The 19025-nt window shown below is 46.1% G+C and overlaps 1 protein-coding gene across 2 annotated transcripts in view; it reads left to right on the forward strand.

Moving 5' to 3' along the window:
- Positions 1 to 450: 450 nt before the first annotated feature.
- Positions 451 to 19025, forward strand: part of SUFU (SUFU negative regulator of hedgehog signaling) — a 114204-nt gene continuing 95629 nt past the window's right edge. For both annotated transcript variants that reach the window (XM_049855010.1, XM_049855011.1), the window contains exons 1-2: positions 451 to 825; positions 5184 to 5318. In XM_049855010.1, the coding sequence (XP_049710967.1) occupies positions 644 to 825; positions 5184 to 5318 (317 nt within the window). In that variant the 5' untranslated portion in view covers positions 451 to 643. The remainder of the gene's footprint in view (positions 826 to 5183; positions 5319 to 19025) is intronic.

The raw sequence follows: 19025 nt of genomic DNA on the forward strand, positions 1-19025 counted from the left end.
GATCGACTAGACGGCAATGGGTTTTAACAGTGTCAGTCAATACGTCCACGGACGTTCAAAAATAGTAGGAAACATTGGATTAATTAATCTATTAAAACTAATGCCACACGGACGAGTGAGCCAATATACTGTCAGATTTATTTAAATCTTGGTTAGTAGCGTGTAAGCTACTAACCTAACCGTAGGTGAGATCACGTCACAGTGCCTTTCGTGGGACCCTAGCACCTCACAGGGTTGCCTCCCTCAATGTCTCTATTTAAACATGTCTTCCTCCCAACACTAGGGGGAGACCAAGAGCCTTGGGACACCCCCAACTCAGCGATGAGAAGGCGGGGCCTATTGTCAGATCACGCCTTTCTCACCTGTGACTGGCACAGACGCTAGCCAATAGATGTCAGCATAGGACGCGTTTGCGGCCCGCCCATTTGAGAGCTCCGCAGCCCCCAGGCACCCTCTGGCCGACTCCGAGGCTGCGGCGGCGGCGGCCTGGGCGGACAGTGTGTAGTGCGCAGGCGCAGACACTAGACCTCGCTGCAGCCCCCTTTGCCTCGGGGAGTCGCACCCAAGAAGTCCGCCCGCTGGCCAGTCAGTGCTCTCCCCCTCACCCTCCCTACCCGGCTCCCCCAGCACCCTACGTGCCCCAATGGCGGAGCTGCGGCCTAGCGGCGCCCCCGGCCCCACCGCGCCCCCAGCCCCTGGCCCTTCTGCCCCCCCGGCGTTCGCCTCGCTCTTCCCCCCGGGACTGCATGCCATCTACGGAGAGTGCCGCCGCCTTTACCCCGACCAGCCGAATCCGCTCCAGGTTACTGCTATCGTCAAATACTGGTATGCCCTGGGCCGCGGGGAGACGGACAAGGGGGCTGGGAAGGGTTAAAGCGCCGGAACGAAGAAATTTGCAGGGGAAGAGAGGAGGAGGAGTAGAAGGGTTAAAGCACTTGCAAGGAGGACTTCCTGCTGCGAGGGGAGAATTAAGGCACAAGTTGGGAATGGGGACAAAGGGGTTAACGGAGCCTGTGGGCAGTGAAGGGTTAACGGAGGAGGGGAGGATGAAAGGTTAACAGATTAAAATGGAGTAAGAACTGGGGTGTGTGAAGGAGCAGAGAGGGGTGCGTTATGAGAGAGGGAACTGTAAACGTGGTGAAAGGAGAGCGCGCCAGTAGGGGGTCATTAGTGGAATAGGGGAAGCTAAGGATGGGGGTCGGCTGAAGTGGGATGGGGAAGGCTAGGCGGGGCCTGGGGAGCATAGGAGAGGGCTTTGGAGGAGCTCGGCTGGAGGAGATTAGAGGGCGTGAGACTGCCTAGTATAGGGGCGACTGCATAGGATAGGGGCGGGTCTGGGGGCCTTCTTGAGAGTTAGGAGGGCAGCCCATTGAAAGAGTAGTGTTTGTGAAGAGATGAGGTCTCCTTTTCATACCTTCTCGTTGAGCTCCTACGTAATACCCGAGTAAAACTTTTGCTTTTGAAGTTTGACCAGCACTCTTCCTGATAAACTTTTTGCTTGCTCTGCACAGTGTTCCTCCTCTGTGCAGAGCTCCCTCTGGCTCTGCAGCTCCTTTGCTCTGGGACATTGGCTAGAACAGGAGCAAGCTAAGGAGATCCATGGTTTGGCTCAGGATTGAAAGGGCCACAGCTTTCCACTTCCAGTAGGAAGTAAATGACGGAGACCTGGGGCTGGGCAGGGAGGGAAGCAGTGCTTTCTGGCCACCCATTTCAGGACTCAGGCATTAGTTTCTCAGGGCAGCTGATATTCCTCAAGTAGTTCTGCTGAGGATCAGGCTGGGTTACAGATGGGTTACGCTTGGTGTAGGAATGGATCTTTTCTAGTTTCCCATCCCTGTTTGCAACCTGTCTCTTCCTACAGCCTCTGGGCAAAACAGGTGTTACTGGGACTCTGGAAAAGAGCCCATCCTCTTGGTCTTTCTGGGCCAAATGTTGACTGAGGAATTGGTTGAGTCCAGCACCACACTCATACAGGGACTGTATTAGATGCTCCCTTTCAGTGGGTCCTGAAAGACAGTTCAGACAGCTAGTTGCTTGGGGTGTGGCCAAAGGGGCAGGTAGACTCCAAGGTGGAAGAGAGTGGATGTCTTGGCTGGTTACCATTCCCATTGGGACTGAATCTTTCTCCTCCACGAGTATGGCTTACTTCCTCTGGAGATGGCAGTCGCTAGGCTGTGCAGAGCTGAGGCTTGCCCCCTGTGCTGGTGGGAGAATGCCATCGGGGCCTTGGGACCAGCCACCTGCTCCTCAGGGAGGGCCATGGGGAGCAGCCTGCCTCTGTCTGGGCAGCCAGGAGGAGGTGTGGCTGGCGGTGCGCTTCTGTCTGGCAGGAAAACTGTTCTTTGGTTGAGAGGAGTTTTTGGAGAGCCTCTGACTGGAAAGCAGCTCTTGCTAACTTAACCAGCCATTCTGATTGTGCCTCTATGTTTAAATATGTGTTGGGAGGAACTCTGTTGAAGTGTATCTTGAGAAAACTGGGTCTGGCTCTGTCATGCTGTTTGTTCAGGTCTCCTTTGAGTGTGAGGAGAAATCCCTCCACAGACTCAGGCAACTGTTTTTGTCTGTTACCCAAGTGGCGATAAAGGATGGTGCTGAATGTGAAAGGTATTGAAGCGTGTGCAAATGACTAAGACTAGTTTGGGCAACTTTTTTTTTTTTTTCTTCCTGCTGCAAGCTTGTTAACCAGGCCAGTACTTAGCTTCAGAGACTGGCCAGCATGTAATGATGAATAAAGATGATTGCACAGCACTTGGTGAGATTAGAAATGCTGCCTAGATGCAAAAAAAATAAGAGGGAGTAGCTCAGAGACAGGATCTTTCCAAGATTCGAACAGGTTTGCATAATTAAGATCCTGAAATTCATTCATACCCCTCACATTTGGGATCCCATGTGTTGCATGGCTCCATGAAGCCTCTTCAGTTCTCTAGCAGAATGATTGAGAGGCTGCCTGCTCTGGCTGTGGCCCAGGGTACTTTGGGATTCCTCTCCTGCAGTGGAAGGATGGCTCTTTCGCTAATGGTGCTGGCCAGGGATGACCTGCTGAAGGCTGAGACTTTGTGAGTAGGGAGCAGAAGCATAGAGGCAGAGCCTATGCCCTGGGTCCATTCTAGTCCTGTAGGTGGCCTGTGGAGTGAAGTCCGGTGTTCGAGGCTCCTCTCCTCTGGAATTAAGTTGAAGGATGCTCTGGTTCGTTGGCTAACGTCTTTTTCTAAGTACAAAATAAGATTATTTTCTACATAGGCATCTGATTCCAGTCAGGTCTGGGAGTAGTAGAACAGAACACTTTGTGCTTGGGGCCAAGGTTAAATTTGTCTAAGTCTTGGCTATTCCCTGCCCTTGTAGTTTTAAGGACAAGCCTCTCCCCTTGATGGGACACCTCCTTGGACATGTGGAGATAGAAAAGGGCTGCAGTGGTATGACACATGGAGCACTGAATACTGAAAGCAGGTTTACCACTTGTTGGTGTATGGATTTTGGCTGAAGGAGAGGCAGGATTGGGAGTTTGTAGCAGAAAACTGGAGCAGATATAGGGCCTGTTGTCATTCTCATCCGTTTAGGGTTCTATAGCTATCATGGAGTCCGTCCAGGGTTCACTGCTGTTTTCTTTCCTCCTTCCCCCCACAGATTGTTCTAAATTCAACTGATTCTGGGATTAGTCAAACGATTTGGTGACACCAGAGCTAATGGAAAAAAAAAAAGCTAATGGAAGACATGGAGATTTGTCCCTTTTCCTAGTCCACTTGGTTGAGATTGTAAAGTATTTGTAGCAGCTTCCTTACAAGTTCTATAAATAACTTAGCATTTCCCAGAGAATAAGGATCTCTACAAAGGCAAATAATATCCTGGCAAAAGAGGATGAAACCAGATCTAATGGTTTTAAATTGTGTTTCAATTGAATCCTGGCATGTTTGCTGGGATCACATGCAACATGTCTTTTATGCGGTGGCTAGCACACCTTGAGCATACTCTTCCATTTGCAAAGTGTACCCCATCAGTGCCCCAGGGGCAGGCAAATGTTTACAGTCTGTGGAATGGTCAGATGTGCAAAGCAGCTCAAATTGGAGGAGTGTTTGTGTGCTAAATGCAGACTTCCTTCCATTGATGGTTTCTGTTTAGTCTGTTTCTCAAGTCTATCAAGGTCCCCTATCCATTTTAAGAAAAACAGGATTTTTTTTTTTAATTTCTCATTCAAAAATTTATACATATATTGTTTTGTGACATTGATTGCAATCCCCATAATGTGACAGCATTCTCCCACTTTCAACCCTGGGTTCCCTGTGTCTGTTCGTCCAGTCAGGATTTTTTTTTTTTAAGCACTAAAGGAAACCCTTATTGAATTAAATCCTCGGAGTGAAATAAAGACTGAATCTTTTCCACAACTGCCTCTCTGTTGGAATTGTGGAGGAAATTTAATGTGGTGCTTAGAGGCCTCCAATCATTGAATGTTGCAGCTCTACCTTTGAGCCAGCAGTCTCCTGGGATCATCTTGCAGATGCAGGCAATCCTAGGGCTCAGCTGGGCTCCTGCTGCAGATCTCTGTGCAGAGCTGAGCTAGCCTAAGTTTGGCCTTTGTCACTTGCAATGATAAAAGACCAGCTTTGGTCTGCAGGGTGCAGGCCAGGGTCTGCACAGACCGCAGGCTTTGGATTTGTTTAGAACAAACTGTAATTAACATAGGGCACAATATAGTCTTTCAGGAATTAGCCCACTAAGAGCCAGGAACGGAGCGGAGCCTCTGCTTCCAGGAACAATGCCCATTGGGGATGCTCCAGATGATCTTTCAACAGAGACCAGTTGATTGACTGATGCATCTCTTGCCTTGAAGCTTGGCATGTTTACCAGCTCCGTGGAGGAGAGATAATCCCTGCCAATCCCATTTGGGATCTGTAATTTGAAACAGCAGGAAGCCAACTAGGCAACCACCCAGTCTGTTGTATTTTTAAAAGAGGTCCTGCCTGTTGGGGGTTGGAAAAGGGAGCTGCTTGTGCTTGTGGCATTGGGCAGCCTCTGGCTATCCAGCTCTTAGTCTTATCCTGGGGAGTGTGGCCTCCCTTTAGCTCTCTTTCATCCCAGGTTCCTCCAGGATATGGCCTTTTGGTTTGCAAGGCAGAGGTCCTTAGCTTGCCATTGTTGGTTTTCCAGGCTCACACTAACATCTCTATGTTTTTTTTCTTCTTTTGCAGGTTGGGTGGCCCAGATCCCTTGGACTATGTTAGCATGTATAGGAATGTGGGGAGCCCCTCTGCCAACATCCCTGAGCACTGGCACTACATCAGCTTCGGCCTGAGCGATCTCTATGGTGACAGCAGAGTCCATGAGTGAGTGTGTGCCGCCTTTCCACCCTCTACCTGCCCATCCTTTAGTCTTGAGCCTCATTATGGAGGTTCTCCTGAGCAGGGGTAGTAATGTCATAGCCTATGAGGTTGTCACTTCTTGGGTGGACCCCCAGCTTTCTGCTCTTTGCCTCTGTCTACTCATGCCAAGGTGGTCCAGGTCAGCACCTAAGTACTGCTCTTCTGGTATAGGAAAATGTCAATGATGAGCAAGAGCTCCAAAACCGTTAGGTTTTTCCAAGCTTGCTTAGGAGTTTAGGCTCAGAGGATAGGCAACATAGCTCAAACCCAGAACTTGAGTTGATGCTTCTAAGCCTACTTCCTTTTTTCTTTCCCTTAGCATTTTATTATGAAAAATTTTAAACATAGGACAAAGTTGAAAGAATTTTACAGTGAACACCTGTAAGAATGGCATGGCAGAAACATCTGACCTCCTTGTCTAACTTCACAAGGCAGGAAGAGACTCATCGTCAGTATCAACAGCCCAAGGCTGATGCCTATGAGGTGGAAGTCAGGCAGGACTCCACCCTCCAACCTTTTTACCAATTCTGACACCAGCCATCTCTCCCAGGGCACTCTCTACTTCTCTGCTGGGTTTGATAATTCCTTGCAATGGCCACACAGAACTCAGACCATACTCACAGTTATGGGGTTTATTAGGGAAGTAACAGGTTACAAATCAGGACCAGGAATGACTCAGGATACAGTTCTATCTGGACAGCCTCTTCTTAGTTATGTCCGCAGGTAGGCCTCTCTCTGGCTCTCAGCCCTTTGGCCCAGCCTCTGCCCTTATCTCCTGGCAGTCTTCTGATTCATGCCGTCTTGCGCTACCATCTCTTGCTATCATCTGTGTTACAGCCCCTCTCTCTCTTTCTCCCCATGTCTGCCTTTAAGCCTAGCGGTATGCCAGACCGATCAATCCCCTTGTTATGATTCCGTATGCCTTATTTACATGGTCCCACCCCCACAAGAGTACCATGTACCTTATTTACACTACTAGGAAGCCATCCAAATCCCCTTGGTGGGCCACAAGCACCCCATTTGCATAGCTCCACCTGGTCATTTGGTGGAAGTTACAAAAGGCCATATAAAAGTGATCCAATGTACCGCAACACTCATATACTCACTACCTAGATTCTACTGTTTAGATTTTACTCCCCTTGTTTTATCACAAATCTTTCCATCTCTCTATCCGTCTTATATACTTCCTGCAGTTATTCATAGTACATTTTGTCATTTTAGTCTGTCTTCCATTTGCTGCTCCAGACACTTCTACACCCTGTACACTTATACTCCTGTGTACGTAGGAGTCCCTGGGTGGTGCGAATGGTTAATGCACTTGGCTGCTAACTGAAAGGTTGGTGGTTTGAGTCTAACCAGGAGTACCCTGGAAGAAAGGTCTGCTGATAGACTTCCAAAAAATCAGCTGTTGAAAACCTTATGGAGCACAGTTCCACTCTGACACATGTGGGGTTGTGGTGAGTTAAAATCTACTCAATGGCCACTGGTACTAGTTACATTTCTAAATCCTGCTTGCCTTTCTGGCTTCCCTCTATAATCACCTAATTTGTGTTTAGGGAAAGCAAACAAATTTCAATACTAAGAATAATCAACTTAGTAATAAATCAGCTGAAACAACAGCAGTAACAATAATCACAATAAAAGCTAATATTTACTAAGCACTAATTATGAGCCAGGTACTCTTCTAATTTTTTATGTGTTTATGTATTAACTAAGTTAATTTTCACAGCAATCCTATAATACTGGTAAGTACTAATATTAGCCCCCTTTTACAGATGAGGAAACTGAGGCATCAAGAGGTTCTATAACTTGCTTAAGGTCACACAGCTTGGGAGTGGCAGAACCAGGATTTGAATGCAGTCTGGCCCCAGAGTCCGAACTCTTAATGGCTGTGCTGTGTTATTGTGTGCAGTTGAGTTGATTCCGACTCATAGTGAACCTATAGGACAGAGTAGAACTTGCCCATTGGGTTTCCTAGGCTGTAATCTTTACAGGAGCAGATCGCCAGGTCTTTTCTCCTGTGGAGCAGCTGGTGGGTTTAAACCACCAACCTTTTGGTTAGCAACTGAGGACTTAAACTATTGTGCTGCCAGGACTCCTTTGGCTGTGTTCTAATGCCTCTTAAACAATTATATCACGTACTCCAATAAGCTACCATCTATAATTTTTTAAAAAACAATTTTCCATCTATAATCTTTTTTTTAAACAAATATAACAACAAAAAAATTTCATCTATAATCTTTTGAGGGAGGAATTCTTTTCAATTTAAATTATTAAATCATTAGTATGGTTAATCAGGAGTTGATTTTATGTCTATTGTGATATCCCTTCTGTTTTTTTGCTTTATGTACCATCTTTTTTTGCCTCTTACACCATCTTTGTTGCATCTTAGCCTGAGCGTGCTAAAAGAGTAGTGGGGCTTTTTTTTCCTGCCTCAGCAAACCAAGCTGATTCTGGAGATGATGTTAATGCTGGGGTGATAGAGATGATACTAGTCACTTTTTTTGGTTTCGCTTTGTTTTGTTTCAGTTCTTACTGTTTTCCATTTTATGGTGTTAATGCTTTATAATTTTATCAGATTCTCTTGTTATCAGAGATAACAGTTAACAGATGAGGAAACTGAAGTCCTTGAGGAGTTAAATGACTTGCCTAAGGTCACACATTTAGGCTGTACAAGAGCTGGGATTGAATTGAGCTGTCTGAGTCCAAAGTCCTACTCTTAACCACTGGACTTTACCACTTTTCTGGTCTGAGTCCCAACCCAGCTTCCTCTTCCCTTGTTAGGTTTGGGGGCCTAGGCCTTGCCTCTACACTGATCACATGTCAAAGAACAGTGTCTGGGTCTGTCTTTACAACCTCCCAAACGGATCCATTGCCATGTCAGCAGAAGGCTTTGGGAACAGGGAATTTATCTTGCCTGCATGGGGACCTTGCATTACAGTATTAGTAATGGACATAGAATAGCAAACAGATGTGAGACGTAAAAGGACTATGCTGGACTTTAATTTATATTTTTAATAAGAACCTGCAGAGGGTATTTAGTACAGCTAGCCTGTACCTTTCTGTTGACAGATTTATCCCGGTTAAAAGAATACCATTTCCTATGTGGCTTAAAGATTCTGAAGTCTGCCTGCCTATCAGATGCTGGGTCCAAGGTCCAAAATAACATGAAGAATGTAATTGAGCAAGCCTCATATTTCAGAAGGAGTAACCTCTGGATTTGTGAGAGGGCCTTCCTTATTTTTTTTCCCTAGTGTAACAGTACTCCCTCACGTGTGTATCATTTCTAGCACTTTGAAATTCACATGTCGTCTGTGACAATAAACCTCCATTTGGGCTTTCATTTCACCATTCAAGCCTGGTATTTTCCGGCATTACATCCTGCCATTAGAAGGACATAGAAGGACTGTTCTTGGATATTTACCCACCTCTGGTCTGTATTGCAGAAGTCAAAAGTGCCTTTGTAATTGGCCTTGTGCTGGTGTAACTAGTCTGTTGTAGATCCTGGTAAGTTTCTTGAAGGAAGATCTGCTTTTCCAGATGTTTCATGTAGTGTGGCCTCTTTAAAATGGGTTCGTGGATTCTCACTCAACTCAGTACTCGAAGTTAAGCTCAGAAAGGTGAGTGTTCTTTCATCCAGTTTATTCGCTAAGAGGTACTGAATTATGGCAGGTGTATTTCTGGCAATGGTCTTCTGTCTCCCCATTCAGTGACAAAGGGCAGAATCCATGGTTTATTTATTCAGCATGCATTCATCGATCATCTACTTCATCAGGCGCTGAATATCATAATAGATATTTTGAGGTTGAAATACCAAGGCATAATTTCTATCTCAAGGAGCTCATGTTCTAGAGGAGAGATAAATGTACAGAGATGGCTGTAGAACTGAGTAGTAAATGCCACAGTGCGTGGAAGCAGAATATGATCTGGGAGCAGGATTGAGGGAGGCAGGCTGCTGGACTGGAGGAAGCTCCAGGGAGGAGGTGAAGTTGAGAGGAACCTTGTAGGGAAGGGGCTGGATGAGAGCTGCAGCCTGCTATTCCAGGTACCAGCATTTACTTTTAGGACTGGACAGGACTTTAAAAACCTAGCCCAGTGTTTCCAAGAATTCTGGTACCCACTTTCATAATTTTTGTCACCTGTGTGGTGCTCCAGATCCCTGGTGGGGCAGCGGTTAAGAGCTCAGCTGCTAACAAAAAGGTCAGCAGTTCGAATCCACCGGGCGCTCCTTGGAAACCCTGTGGGGAAGTTCTACTCTGTCCTGTTGGGTCGCTATGAGTCGGAATCTACTTAAAGGCAATGGATTTATTTACTTTATGTTTCTTTTAAAATTAATCTTCTCTTTTTTAACTAACATGTATACTTTAACAAGAAATGTTGAGTCACTACCATGTGTGTAAACCAGTATCACTTACCATATTTTAAAGGTAATTGTGGAAATAAACACAATGAAAACAAAGGAATGTTATTAAATTCTAGGTTAATACCGTAACCTGTCACAGAAGGGTCTAAGCCTGAGGCTAGCTCTCTCTGTGTTTGAGAGAATAGCAAGTATGAGAGGGATGTTAAAAAGACTTGCTAGCATCAAATAGAACCTGCCTCCTTGACACGATCAGATCAGAAAAACTGAAAGAGAATCGAAAGGCAACTTTTTTTTTAACTGTGCCTTTGTATTATTTATTGTCAGAGATATATTCCACACTTAAGAAACACTGATCTAGTCTGTCTGCCTTAATTGTACAGTTGAGGAAAGCACAGTAGCCTACCTAAGGCCATACAGCAGTTCGTGTGAGCTGCAGATAGAAGTGGAGTCTCCTAACATCCTCACTGTTCTGTCTCTTGTGATTGAGGAAGGAGGAATGTATGGGGCGTTGTTTCTTCCTTCTCCTCATAGCTCATGGAAGCTGGGGATGGGCAGAAGCCCAGGGGTCCCCTGCATTTCTTCTTGCTCCTGGCAGGCAAGCTTCAGGGTAGGGAAGGGGAGCCCCATCCTGTTAGTCCTAGAAGTGGGGAAGAGCAAACTGATTGGGTGAGCCCTGGAGTGACTAGCTCCACCTAATTTCTTTCCCTATTCATCTTCACTAAAGGAAACAGGATAAGAGAGTACTTGTTTGGATTAAAAGATTCTTAAGAGGCAGTTTCTGAAGTAGGAGAAATAGAACAAGTTCCAGCTTCGGGCAGCCACAGGAGAGAACTGAGTGCTTTGCTAGGAACCCTAAGGCTATCCTAGCTGACATCAGTTGGGACGACTGTACTGGGAGAGACTGTCCTGTTGATCTTGCCCCAGAATTGGGAGGTGTGAGACAGCTGAGCTTCGGCTGCCGGAAGCCTGCAGCTTTGGCCCTTCCTTTTGTGGCCAGGCAGCTGTGGGTTGGAATGTGGGAACATGTGGGGCTTCAGCACCACTCTCTGTGAGGATTTCTGGCCGCCCCTGGTCTTGCCAGCAGCTGTGGCTAGGTAAAAACTGCAGCGGGCCTAACCAGGCCTTGGGAAGCTGGCTGGTTGGAGAGTGTGTGTATGAAGTGAGCTTATGCAGACTTCCCTGATGGGATGCCATTGGGGCAGGTTATTTGCTGTACATGTCAGGCTGGTTCCAAGGAGCCTTTGTGTGGAGTTGACCCGAAGACTGGCAGCACCACATGGTGGAGCCTACATCTCACTTCTGCCACCATGGTTGATCTGGGTTAGTCCAGTGGAGTTTGGGGTGTCTTTGCCCCCCTTGTGGGCTGGAACTACTGACTGGCTCTCTGGCTACCTCCACTGGATTGGTGGAGATCCCCCTTTCCCCTTCATGTTCCTCTTAGCTGGGCTCTGTACTCAAAAGAGTTATTTATTAAAACACTGGATACAGATTAACTTTTCTACTTGTTTAGTGTGTCCTTGGTCCCCTGCAGTTGGGAAGTGCTAATTTTCCCCTCAAAGCTTATGGTTTGCAGGAGCTTTTTTTTTTTTTTTAATTGTGCTTTAAGTGAAAGTTTACAAATCAAGTCAGTCTCTCATACAAAACTTATATACACCTTGCTATGTACTCCTAGTTGCTCTACCCCTAATGAGACAGCACACTCCTCCTTTCCACTTCGTATTCCCCGTGTCCATTCAGCCAGCTCCTGTTCCCTTCTGCCTTCTCATCTCACCTACAGACAGGAGCTGCCTACATAGTCTCATGTATCTACTTGAGCCAAGAAACTCACTTCTCACCAGTATCATTTTCTGTTTTATACTCCAGTCCAAACCCTATCTAAAGAGTTGGCTTTGGGAATGGTTCCAGTTTTGGGCTAACAGAAGGTCTGTGGGCCATGACCTCCAGGGTCCTTCTAGTCTCAGTCAGACCGTTAAGTCTGGTCTTTTTAGGAGAATTTGAGGTCTGCATCCCACTGTTCTCTTTCTCCCTTAGGGATTCTCTGTTGTATCCCTTGTCAGGGCAGTCATTGGTCATAGCCGGGCACCATCTAGTTCTTCTGATCTCAGGCTGATGGAGTCTCTGGTTTATGTGGCCTGTCTCTTGGGCTCATAATTACCTTGTGTCTTTGGCATTCTTCATTCTCCTTTGTTCCCTGTGGATTGAGACCAGTTGAGGCATCTTAGATGGCCCCTTGCTAGCATTTAAGACCCCAGATGCCACTCCCCAAAGTGGGATGCAGAATGTTTTCTTTTTTAATTTTTATTGTGCTTTAAGTGAAAGTTTATAAACCAACTCAGTCTCTCATACAAAAACTTATATACGTCTTGCTATATACTCCTAGTTGCTCTCCCTCTAATGAGACAGCACACTCCTTCTTTCCACTCTCCATTTTCATGTCCGTTTGGCCAGCTTCTGACCCCCTCTGCCCTCTCATCTCTTCTCCACACAGGAGTTGCCCACATAGTCTCATGTGTCTACTTGATCCAAGAAGCTCACTCTTCACCAGTATCATTTTCTATCCCATAGTCCAGTCCAATCCCTGTCTGGAGAGTTGGCTTTGGGAATGGTTCCTGTCTTGGGCTAACAGAAGGTCTGGGGACCATGACCTCCGGGGTCCTTCTAGTCTCAGTCAGAACATTAAGTCTGGTCTTTTCACGAGAATTTGAGGTCTGCATCCCACTGCTGTCCTGGTCCCTCTGGGGTTCTTTCTTGTGTTCCTTATCAGGCAGTCATCGGTTGTAGCTGGGTACCATCTAGTTCATCTGGTTTCAGGCTGATGTAGTCTCTGGTTTATGTGGCCCTTTCTTTCTCCTGGGCTCATAATTACCTTGTGTCTTTGGTGTTCTTCATTCGCCTTTGCTCCATGTGGGTTGAGACCAATTGGTGCATCTTAGATGGCAACTTGCTAGCGTTTAAGACCTCAGACTCCACTCTCCAAAGTGGGATGCAGAATATTTTTTTAATAGATCTTACTATTCCAGTTGACCTGGATGTCCCTGAAACCATGGTCCCCATACCCCTGCCCCTACTACTCTGGCCTTCGAAGTCTTGGGTTGTATTCAGGAAACTTCTTTGCTTTTGGTTTAGTCCAGTTGTGGTGATCTCTCCTGTATTGTGTGTCTTTCCCTTCACTTAAAATGATTCCTGTCTACTATGTCCCTCCCTCCCTACCCTGTAACCATCAAAGAATATTTTTTTCTGTGTTTAAACTGTTTCTTGAGTTCTTATAATAGTGGTCTTATACAATATTTGTCCTTTTGCAACTGATTAATTTCACTCAGCATAATGCCTTCCAGATTCCTCCATGTTACGAGATGTTTCATGGATTTATCATTGTTCTTTATCGATGCATAGTATTCCATTGTGTGAATATACCATAATTTATTTATCCATTCATCTGTTGATGGGCAGCTTGGTTGCTTCCATCTCTTTGCTGTTGTAACAGTGCTGCAGTGAACGTGGATGTGCATATATCTGTTCGTGTAAAGGCTCTTATTTCTCTAGGATATATTGCAGGAACTTTTATTTATTTATATATATATATATATATATATCCTTTATTGTTCTTTAAGTGAAAGTTTACAAATCAGGTCAGTCTCTCATATAAAAATTTGTATCCATCTTGCTGTGTACCCCTAGTTGCTCCACCCCTAGTGAGACAGCACACTCTCTCCATCCTGTATTCCCTGTGTCCATTCAGCCAGTTTCTTTCCCCCCTGCCTTCTCATCTCTCCTCCATACAGGAGCTGCCCACATAGTCTCATATGTCTACTTGAGCCAAGAAGCTTACTCCTCACCAGTATCATTTTCTATCACATAGTCCAGTCGAATTCCTGTCTGAAGAGTTGGCTTTGGGAATGGCAGCATCTAGTTCTTCTGGTCTCAGGCTGATGGAGTCTCCGGTTTATGTGGCCCTTTCTGTCTCTTGGGCTCATAATTACCTTGTGTCTTTGGTGTTCTTCGTATTCCTTTGCTCCATGTGGGCTGAGACCAATTGATGAATCTTAGAGGCCGCTTGCTGGCATTTAAGACCCCAGAGGCCACTCACCAAAGTGTGATGCAGAATGTTTTCTTAATAGATTTTATTATGCCAGTTGGCCTAGGCGTCCCCTGAAACCATGGTCCCCAAACCCCCACCCCTACTACTCCGGCATTGGAAGCATTTGGTTTATTCAGGAAACTCCTTTGCTTTTGGTTTAGTCCAGTTGTGCTGACCTCTGCAGGAGCTTTTTTTTTAATATGTCATTTCATCCTCTGGGGTTTCCAGTAGAAACTCTGCTTTTCCCGTGGAACACCTGGGAGCTTGGTGTCTCCCCAGGCTGGGCTTTGCTTTCCTCCCAAAGGTCCCATGAGGCTGGCAACTGGAATCCCTCACTGAGCAGATCCCGGCCCCAGCATGGCTGGTCTCAGCAGACCAGAGGAAGTGCCCTATTGGCTCTTTGTGAGGCAGGCCTCCCTGAAGCCTGGTCCTTCTGCCTTTCCTCTCCATGCTGTTTAGTTTCAGTGGGGCTTTGTGTGAAATGGTGGAACTCTCTGCTAAGGGCTGGGGATTTGGGCCCAGGGTAAGGGTAGGGCCAGCAGGGGGCCAGAGCTCTCCCTGAAGCTGAAGCCACGACATAGGGTTGGATTGTAGGCTCCAAATCTGATTTAGAAAGATTGAGGGGGATTCCTTTTCTTTTGTAGCCACACGAAGACCTAAAGGTATTGTGGGGGTTCCCAGCATATCTGTGTGGACATGTGGCTTCATCTTTTGCAAAGTATTCCATTTGCAGTATGAATTGTCTGTTCCTTCTTGGGGTAGGAATTCCAAACTCTCCAGTTTGAACAATCTGTCAGCAGTAAAGGGACTATTGAGAAGAGATACCTTGAGCTGGCATGACCAAACTCACTTAAGTCTAAGAGACCTGGTATTAGGGATTGGCTCCAGGCCAGGGAGTGGTGCCAAGGCTGGCCAGCACTGGGGGATTTCCTGCTCTTCCTACAGAGAGAGGCAGAAACTTGGAAGCCTTTATGGGCTTGACAGCAATCTGATCTCTCAGTCCCAGGATTCTTCCCTGTCTGTCTTGCCCCCCTGGGCACCCATCTCCTAGGCTATGGCTTTTCCTATATTGAATGCTGGTCCTCAGCTTCTTCCTTGCCCAGTATCCTGACTTAGAGGCCCTGATTCTAGACTTCGGCCTTTGCTTCCTAAATTCATTCCTGCATTCTGCCTTTGAGATATCCAATTCAGTTACATTTTCTGTTTCGGTAGCTCAGTTCTGATCCCTGATCCTGAAATATATTTGGGGTATCCTCTCTGACCTGAGCCCTGAGGAGTGGTCTCCTCATCCCTCCAAATACCTTTCCAGCTCCCTGGCCTGCCTGCTGAGCCCTCGGACATGGAGACCTGGGCTGTGCAGCATATGCTATCACCAAAGCTATGTTGAGTCCCTGGTACAGGCAGAACATTGGACAAGATGCTGTCCTCAGGTTGGGGGTGAGAGAAGACAATGAGAAATCATACCTAGGCCCTGTCCTTAAAAAACTTCACATCTGCTTGGGAAGAGATGGCAGAGTCCCTGGGAAAGAAGCCATGAGGGATTGGAGCTGAGAGCAGCTTTTGGCCTTGTCTCACCTATAGCTTTGGGGCTGTCTCCCCTCACTCCGGAAACCCTGATGGCGTAGTGGTTAAGTGCTGTGGCTGCTAACCAAAGGGTCAGCAGTTCGAATCTGCCAGGCGCTCCTTGGAAACTCTGTGAGGCAGTTCTACCCTGTCCTATAGGGTCGCTATCAGTCGGAATCGACTTGACAGCACTGGGTTTTTGCCCCTCACTCCTGTTATCTCCAGTGCTCCAAGAAACTTAAAATATGTAATAAGGAGCCCTGGTGGCCACTACTCCACCAGGGTTTCCGCTCAATCTTACAGGGTCACTATAATTATTGCAAATGCTTAACAGTCCTTACTATGTACTAGGCACTATCCTGAGTGCATTGTATAAACTTACTTAATCCTCATAACAACTCTATGAGGCAGTACTAAGTATTCTTATTTTACTGATAAGGAAATTGAGGCGCAGAGAGGTTAAGGAACTTATCCACCCAGTCAGAGAGGCAGGAGCTGAAATATAAACCCAGGCAGTCTGATCCCTGTATTCTTTACCCTCCCCTTTCCCTACCTGCCCTCTCCTGCAAACAAAAACAAGAGCAGGAGAGCTGGAGACTTCTATTAAAATTATGCACATAAGTTCAAAGGTATCTTGTATTAATACAATGATTATGACTGAATAAAGGAGCCCTAGTTGCACAGTGGTTCACATGCTTGACTGCTAACCAGTTTGAACCCACCAACCACACTGAGGGAGAAAAATGTGGCAATCTGCTTCTGTAAAGACTACAGTCTTGGAAACCCCAGTTCTACTTTGTCCTATAGAGTCACTATGAGTCAGAATCAACAGCAATGGGTTTTGGATGACTGAATACAGTTAACCAGGAAGTGCTCTGTAGCAGAAATGAATTGAATGTTGAAGGTAACTTGGTAGAGAAGAAAGGGTCCTGCCGAGTAATGCCAAAAAGGTAGAACTGGAGAGTAGGTGACAATCCAAGTCAAGGCCACTGTAGCCTTACTGTAGTCATTTTCAGTAAGTTGCCAGGAAAGTCTGCAACTCTTAAAAGCACAAAGGTGTTATTTGTCACTTGGGTGACAATTTCACCTGGAGTTCCAAGGTTTTGCTTTTGTGGTCAGGGATGTGCCCAGCTTTCCAGCACCCAGAGCACATCTTGGGCAGTATTTGTGGGGTATCTGATCATTCCATCTGAGAAGAGGGGTAGAGAAATGGGGAATACTTCCAACCTGGGGGTATCTCAGAATCATCTAGCTACAGTACCCATCTAGGAAGACTTGTTCTGATATAAAGAGTCCTTCTACTAGAGAAAATATTTCTTTCTCTCTCCTTATATCAGTGCAGAATGTCATATCTTGGTCTTTGTTCCTAACTCCCCACCCCAACGCTACCCTTTTCAGTATGTGTGGGTTTAGATAGTGGGGCTAGTTATATTTTCTGGTATCTTTTTTTTTTGGTTTTGGTTTTTTCCTTTTGGTTACTTATTAAACCATTAAGTCAATTGTTTCTCCTGAGTGGGTGCTGGGCTGACCTCGAATCCTGTCCTCAGTCTCTAGGTTTTAACTGGGGCTGACTCATGAGTTCTGTACCTTATTTTCCTCAGTGATGATAACTTCCATAAAGTCGGTAGCTGATACTGGGACCTGCAACCTCGATCCCAAGGTTTGAAGTTGATCATGCCCTCCAGTACAAACCCTAGCAAGCTCAGTCTCGCCTTAGGTGAGAAGTGAGTACACCATGCCCCGTTAGGCCCCAACCAGACCTCAGACTCTCTCTTAGTTGAACCAGCATTAAGAAGACGAAATCTCAAACTTTCCTGGCCTGGACTTTTCCTGTTACATCCATTATTGTTGTCATTTTTTTGGTTACAAATTTGCTTTTTCACTTACAAAAACAATTGAACCCTTTTACCAACAACGTTGGAAATTAGAGAAGGGAGAAAAAATCACTCAGAATCCTCCTACCTTTTTTTTTTTACAATCCTGTATCTGTTCTCATGAAGATTTGCGTAAACAATTCATAATGAGTGATGCTGTCCAAGCTGTGTAGGGCTTCCTCAGGTTTGTAGGAGCCTCCTCTCAATTTGGGACTTAGCATCTCCCGAGGCTTGCTCTCTACCCTGCTAAAGCTATTTTCTAAATTCAGCTTGCCTGCTGCTGCTAGGGTTTCCTGTTCGTGAAAACAGAACATTTGCTGGAGAAGATGGCTCCTATCCATTGCCATGTTGCATTGACTATGTTCATTTTTTTTTCCTGCTTGACTTCTCATACATAAAAAAGACTGTTTTAGAGCAGCTTTCATTATATATCTACTGACAATGCTGGTTGTTCGACTCTCAGTTAATACCTACCCATACCCGTTGCCATCAAGTCGATTCCAACTCATAGTGACCCTATACGACAGTTCTGCCCCATAGGATTTCCGAAGAGCGGCTGTTGGATTCAAACTGCTGATCTTTTGGTTAGCAGTTATAGTTCTTAACCACTGTGCCACCACGGCTTCAGTTAATACCTAAATCCTTTAAATAAAAATGACAACTTTACTGTCGTAAGGTAGTCATGAGGGTATATGTTGTTATTGTTTTCCCCTTAGAAGGGTCAAGATTTAGTGATCAGTGTCACTCACCTGGGAATGAACACTGACAGCTTCCTTATTTCTCCCTTTTTCTGGGTGTGTGGTTACCGAAGACAGAGAGACTGGGCTTACAGAGTACCCCAGGCTCCTGGTGAAATCTTTTTCAGGTAGTCATGAGGAATAGGTGGGCTATCATTAGGGCTTGTGAGGCTTTCTGTCGTACAGGGAAAATCAAATAATGTACTAATACTGCATGTTTGCAGCAGAATTTGATCAGTGGATCCAGGAAAAAGGGTTGCCTGTTGTCCTCTTCTGGCACTGGGCCTAGCAGGTGATGGGTGGGCACACTTGATTCCTATCCAGCGTTAACCACTGGTCTATCTTGTTCATTTGGCAGGCCAGACATTTCATTTGTTACACAGGTAGTCTTTGTTGGAACACACTTCTGGGCATGAGGTAATGAATAGCATAAACCTGGTCCTGGTCCTCATGGACCCTTCAGTCTTTTAGCCAAAGTGTCCTTGAACTAACTGAGAGAGCATTGTGGAGAGATGGGCCTGTTACACTTCCACGTCTTAGGTCATCTCCCACACCTAAACCTCCTTGCCTCCTCTTTTGTAGTCCATGCCTTGAGGTCTAATGGAGGACTCTTTGCAAGTAGTGTCCTGAGGCTCAGAAACATGACCAGGCCTCTGTTAGGGGTTAAGCCAGTTGCCCATTTGTCAGTGAGGACGTGAGTTCATAGCAGTTTCTCAGAGAGGTTTGGTTCACTGTCCTGGGGTCCAGGTGCTCTACTAGCATGTTAAAAAAGATGGTATTCCTCAAAGGTCTTTTTCCTTCTCTCCCCCTCCCATGTAATTCATATCGCTTGGGTCCTTGGTCATAGGACCAGCTTTGCTACAGGAAGGCCAGCCAAGGAGATGTTTTTGTTTTTCCAGTGCTGACCTCCAAGCAATGTCTGGGGGTGCTTGGAGCACTCCCTGTGACCACCAGTTTCCCTTACTCTGACTTCAGGTCTTCCAGCATGAGGTCGGGAGCTCAGGAACCATGGCTGTGGGGATGGGTAGCTGCTGGAGGATGGCCCCAGCCCCAGCC

The sequence above is a fragment of the Elephas maximus genome, chromosome 16, assembly GCF_024166365.1.
Source record: "Elephas maximus indicus isolate mEleMax1 chromosome 16, mEleMax1 primary haplotype, whole genome shotgun sequence".
Classification (NCBI taxonomy): domain Eukaryota; kingdom Metazoa; phylum Chordata; class Mammalia; order Proboscidea; family Elephantidae; genus Elephas; species Elephas maximus.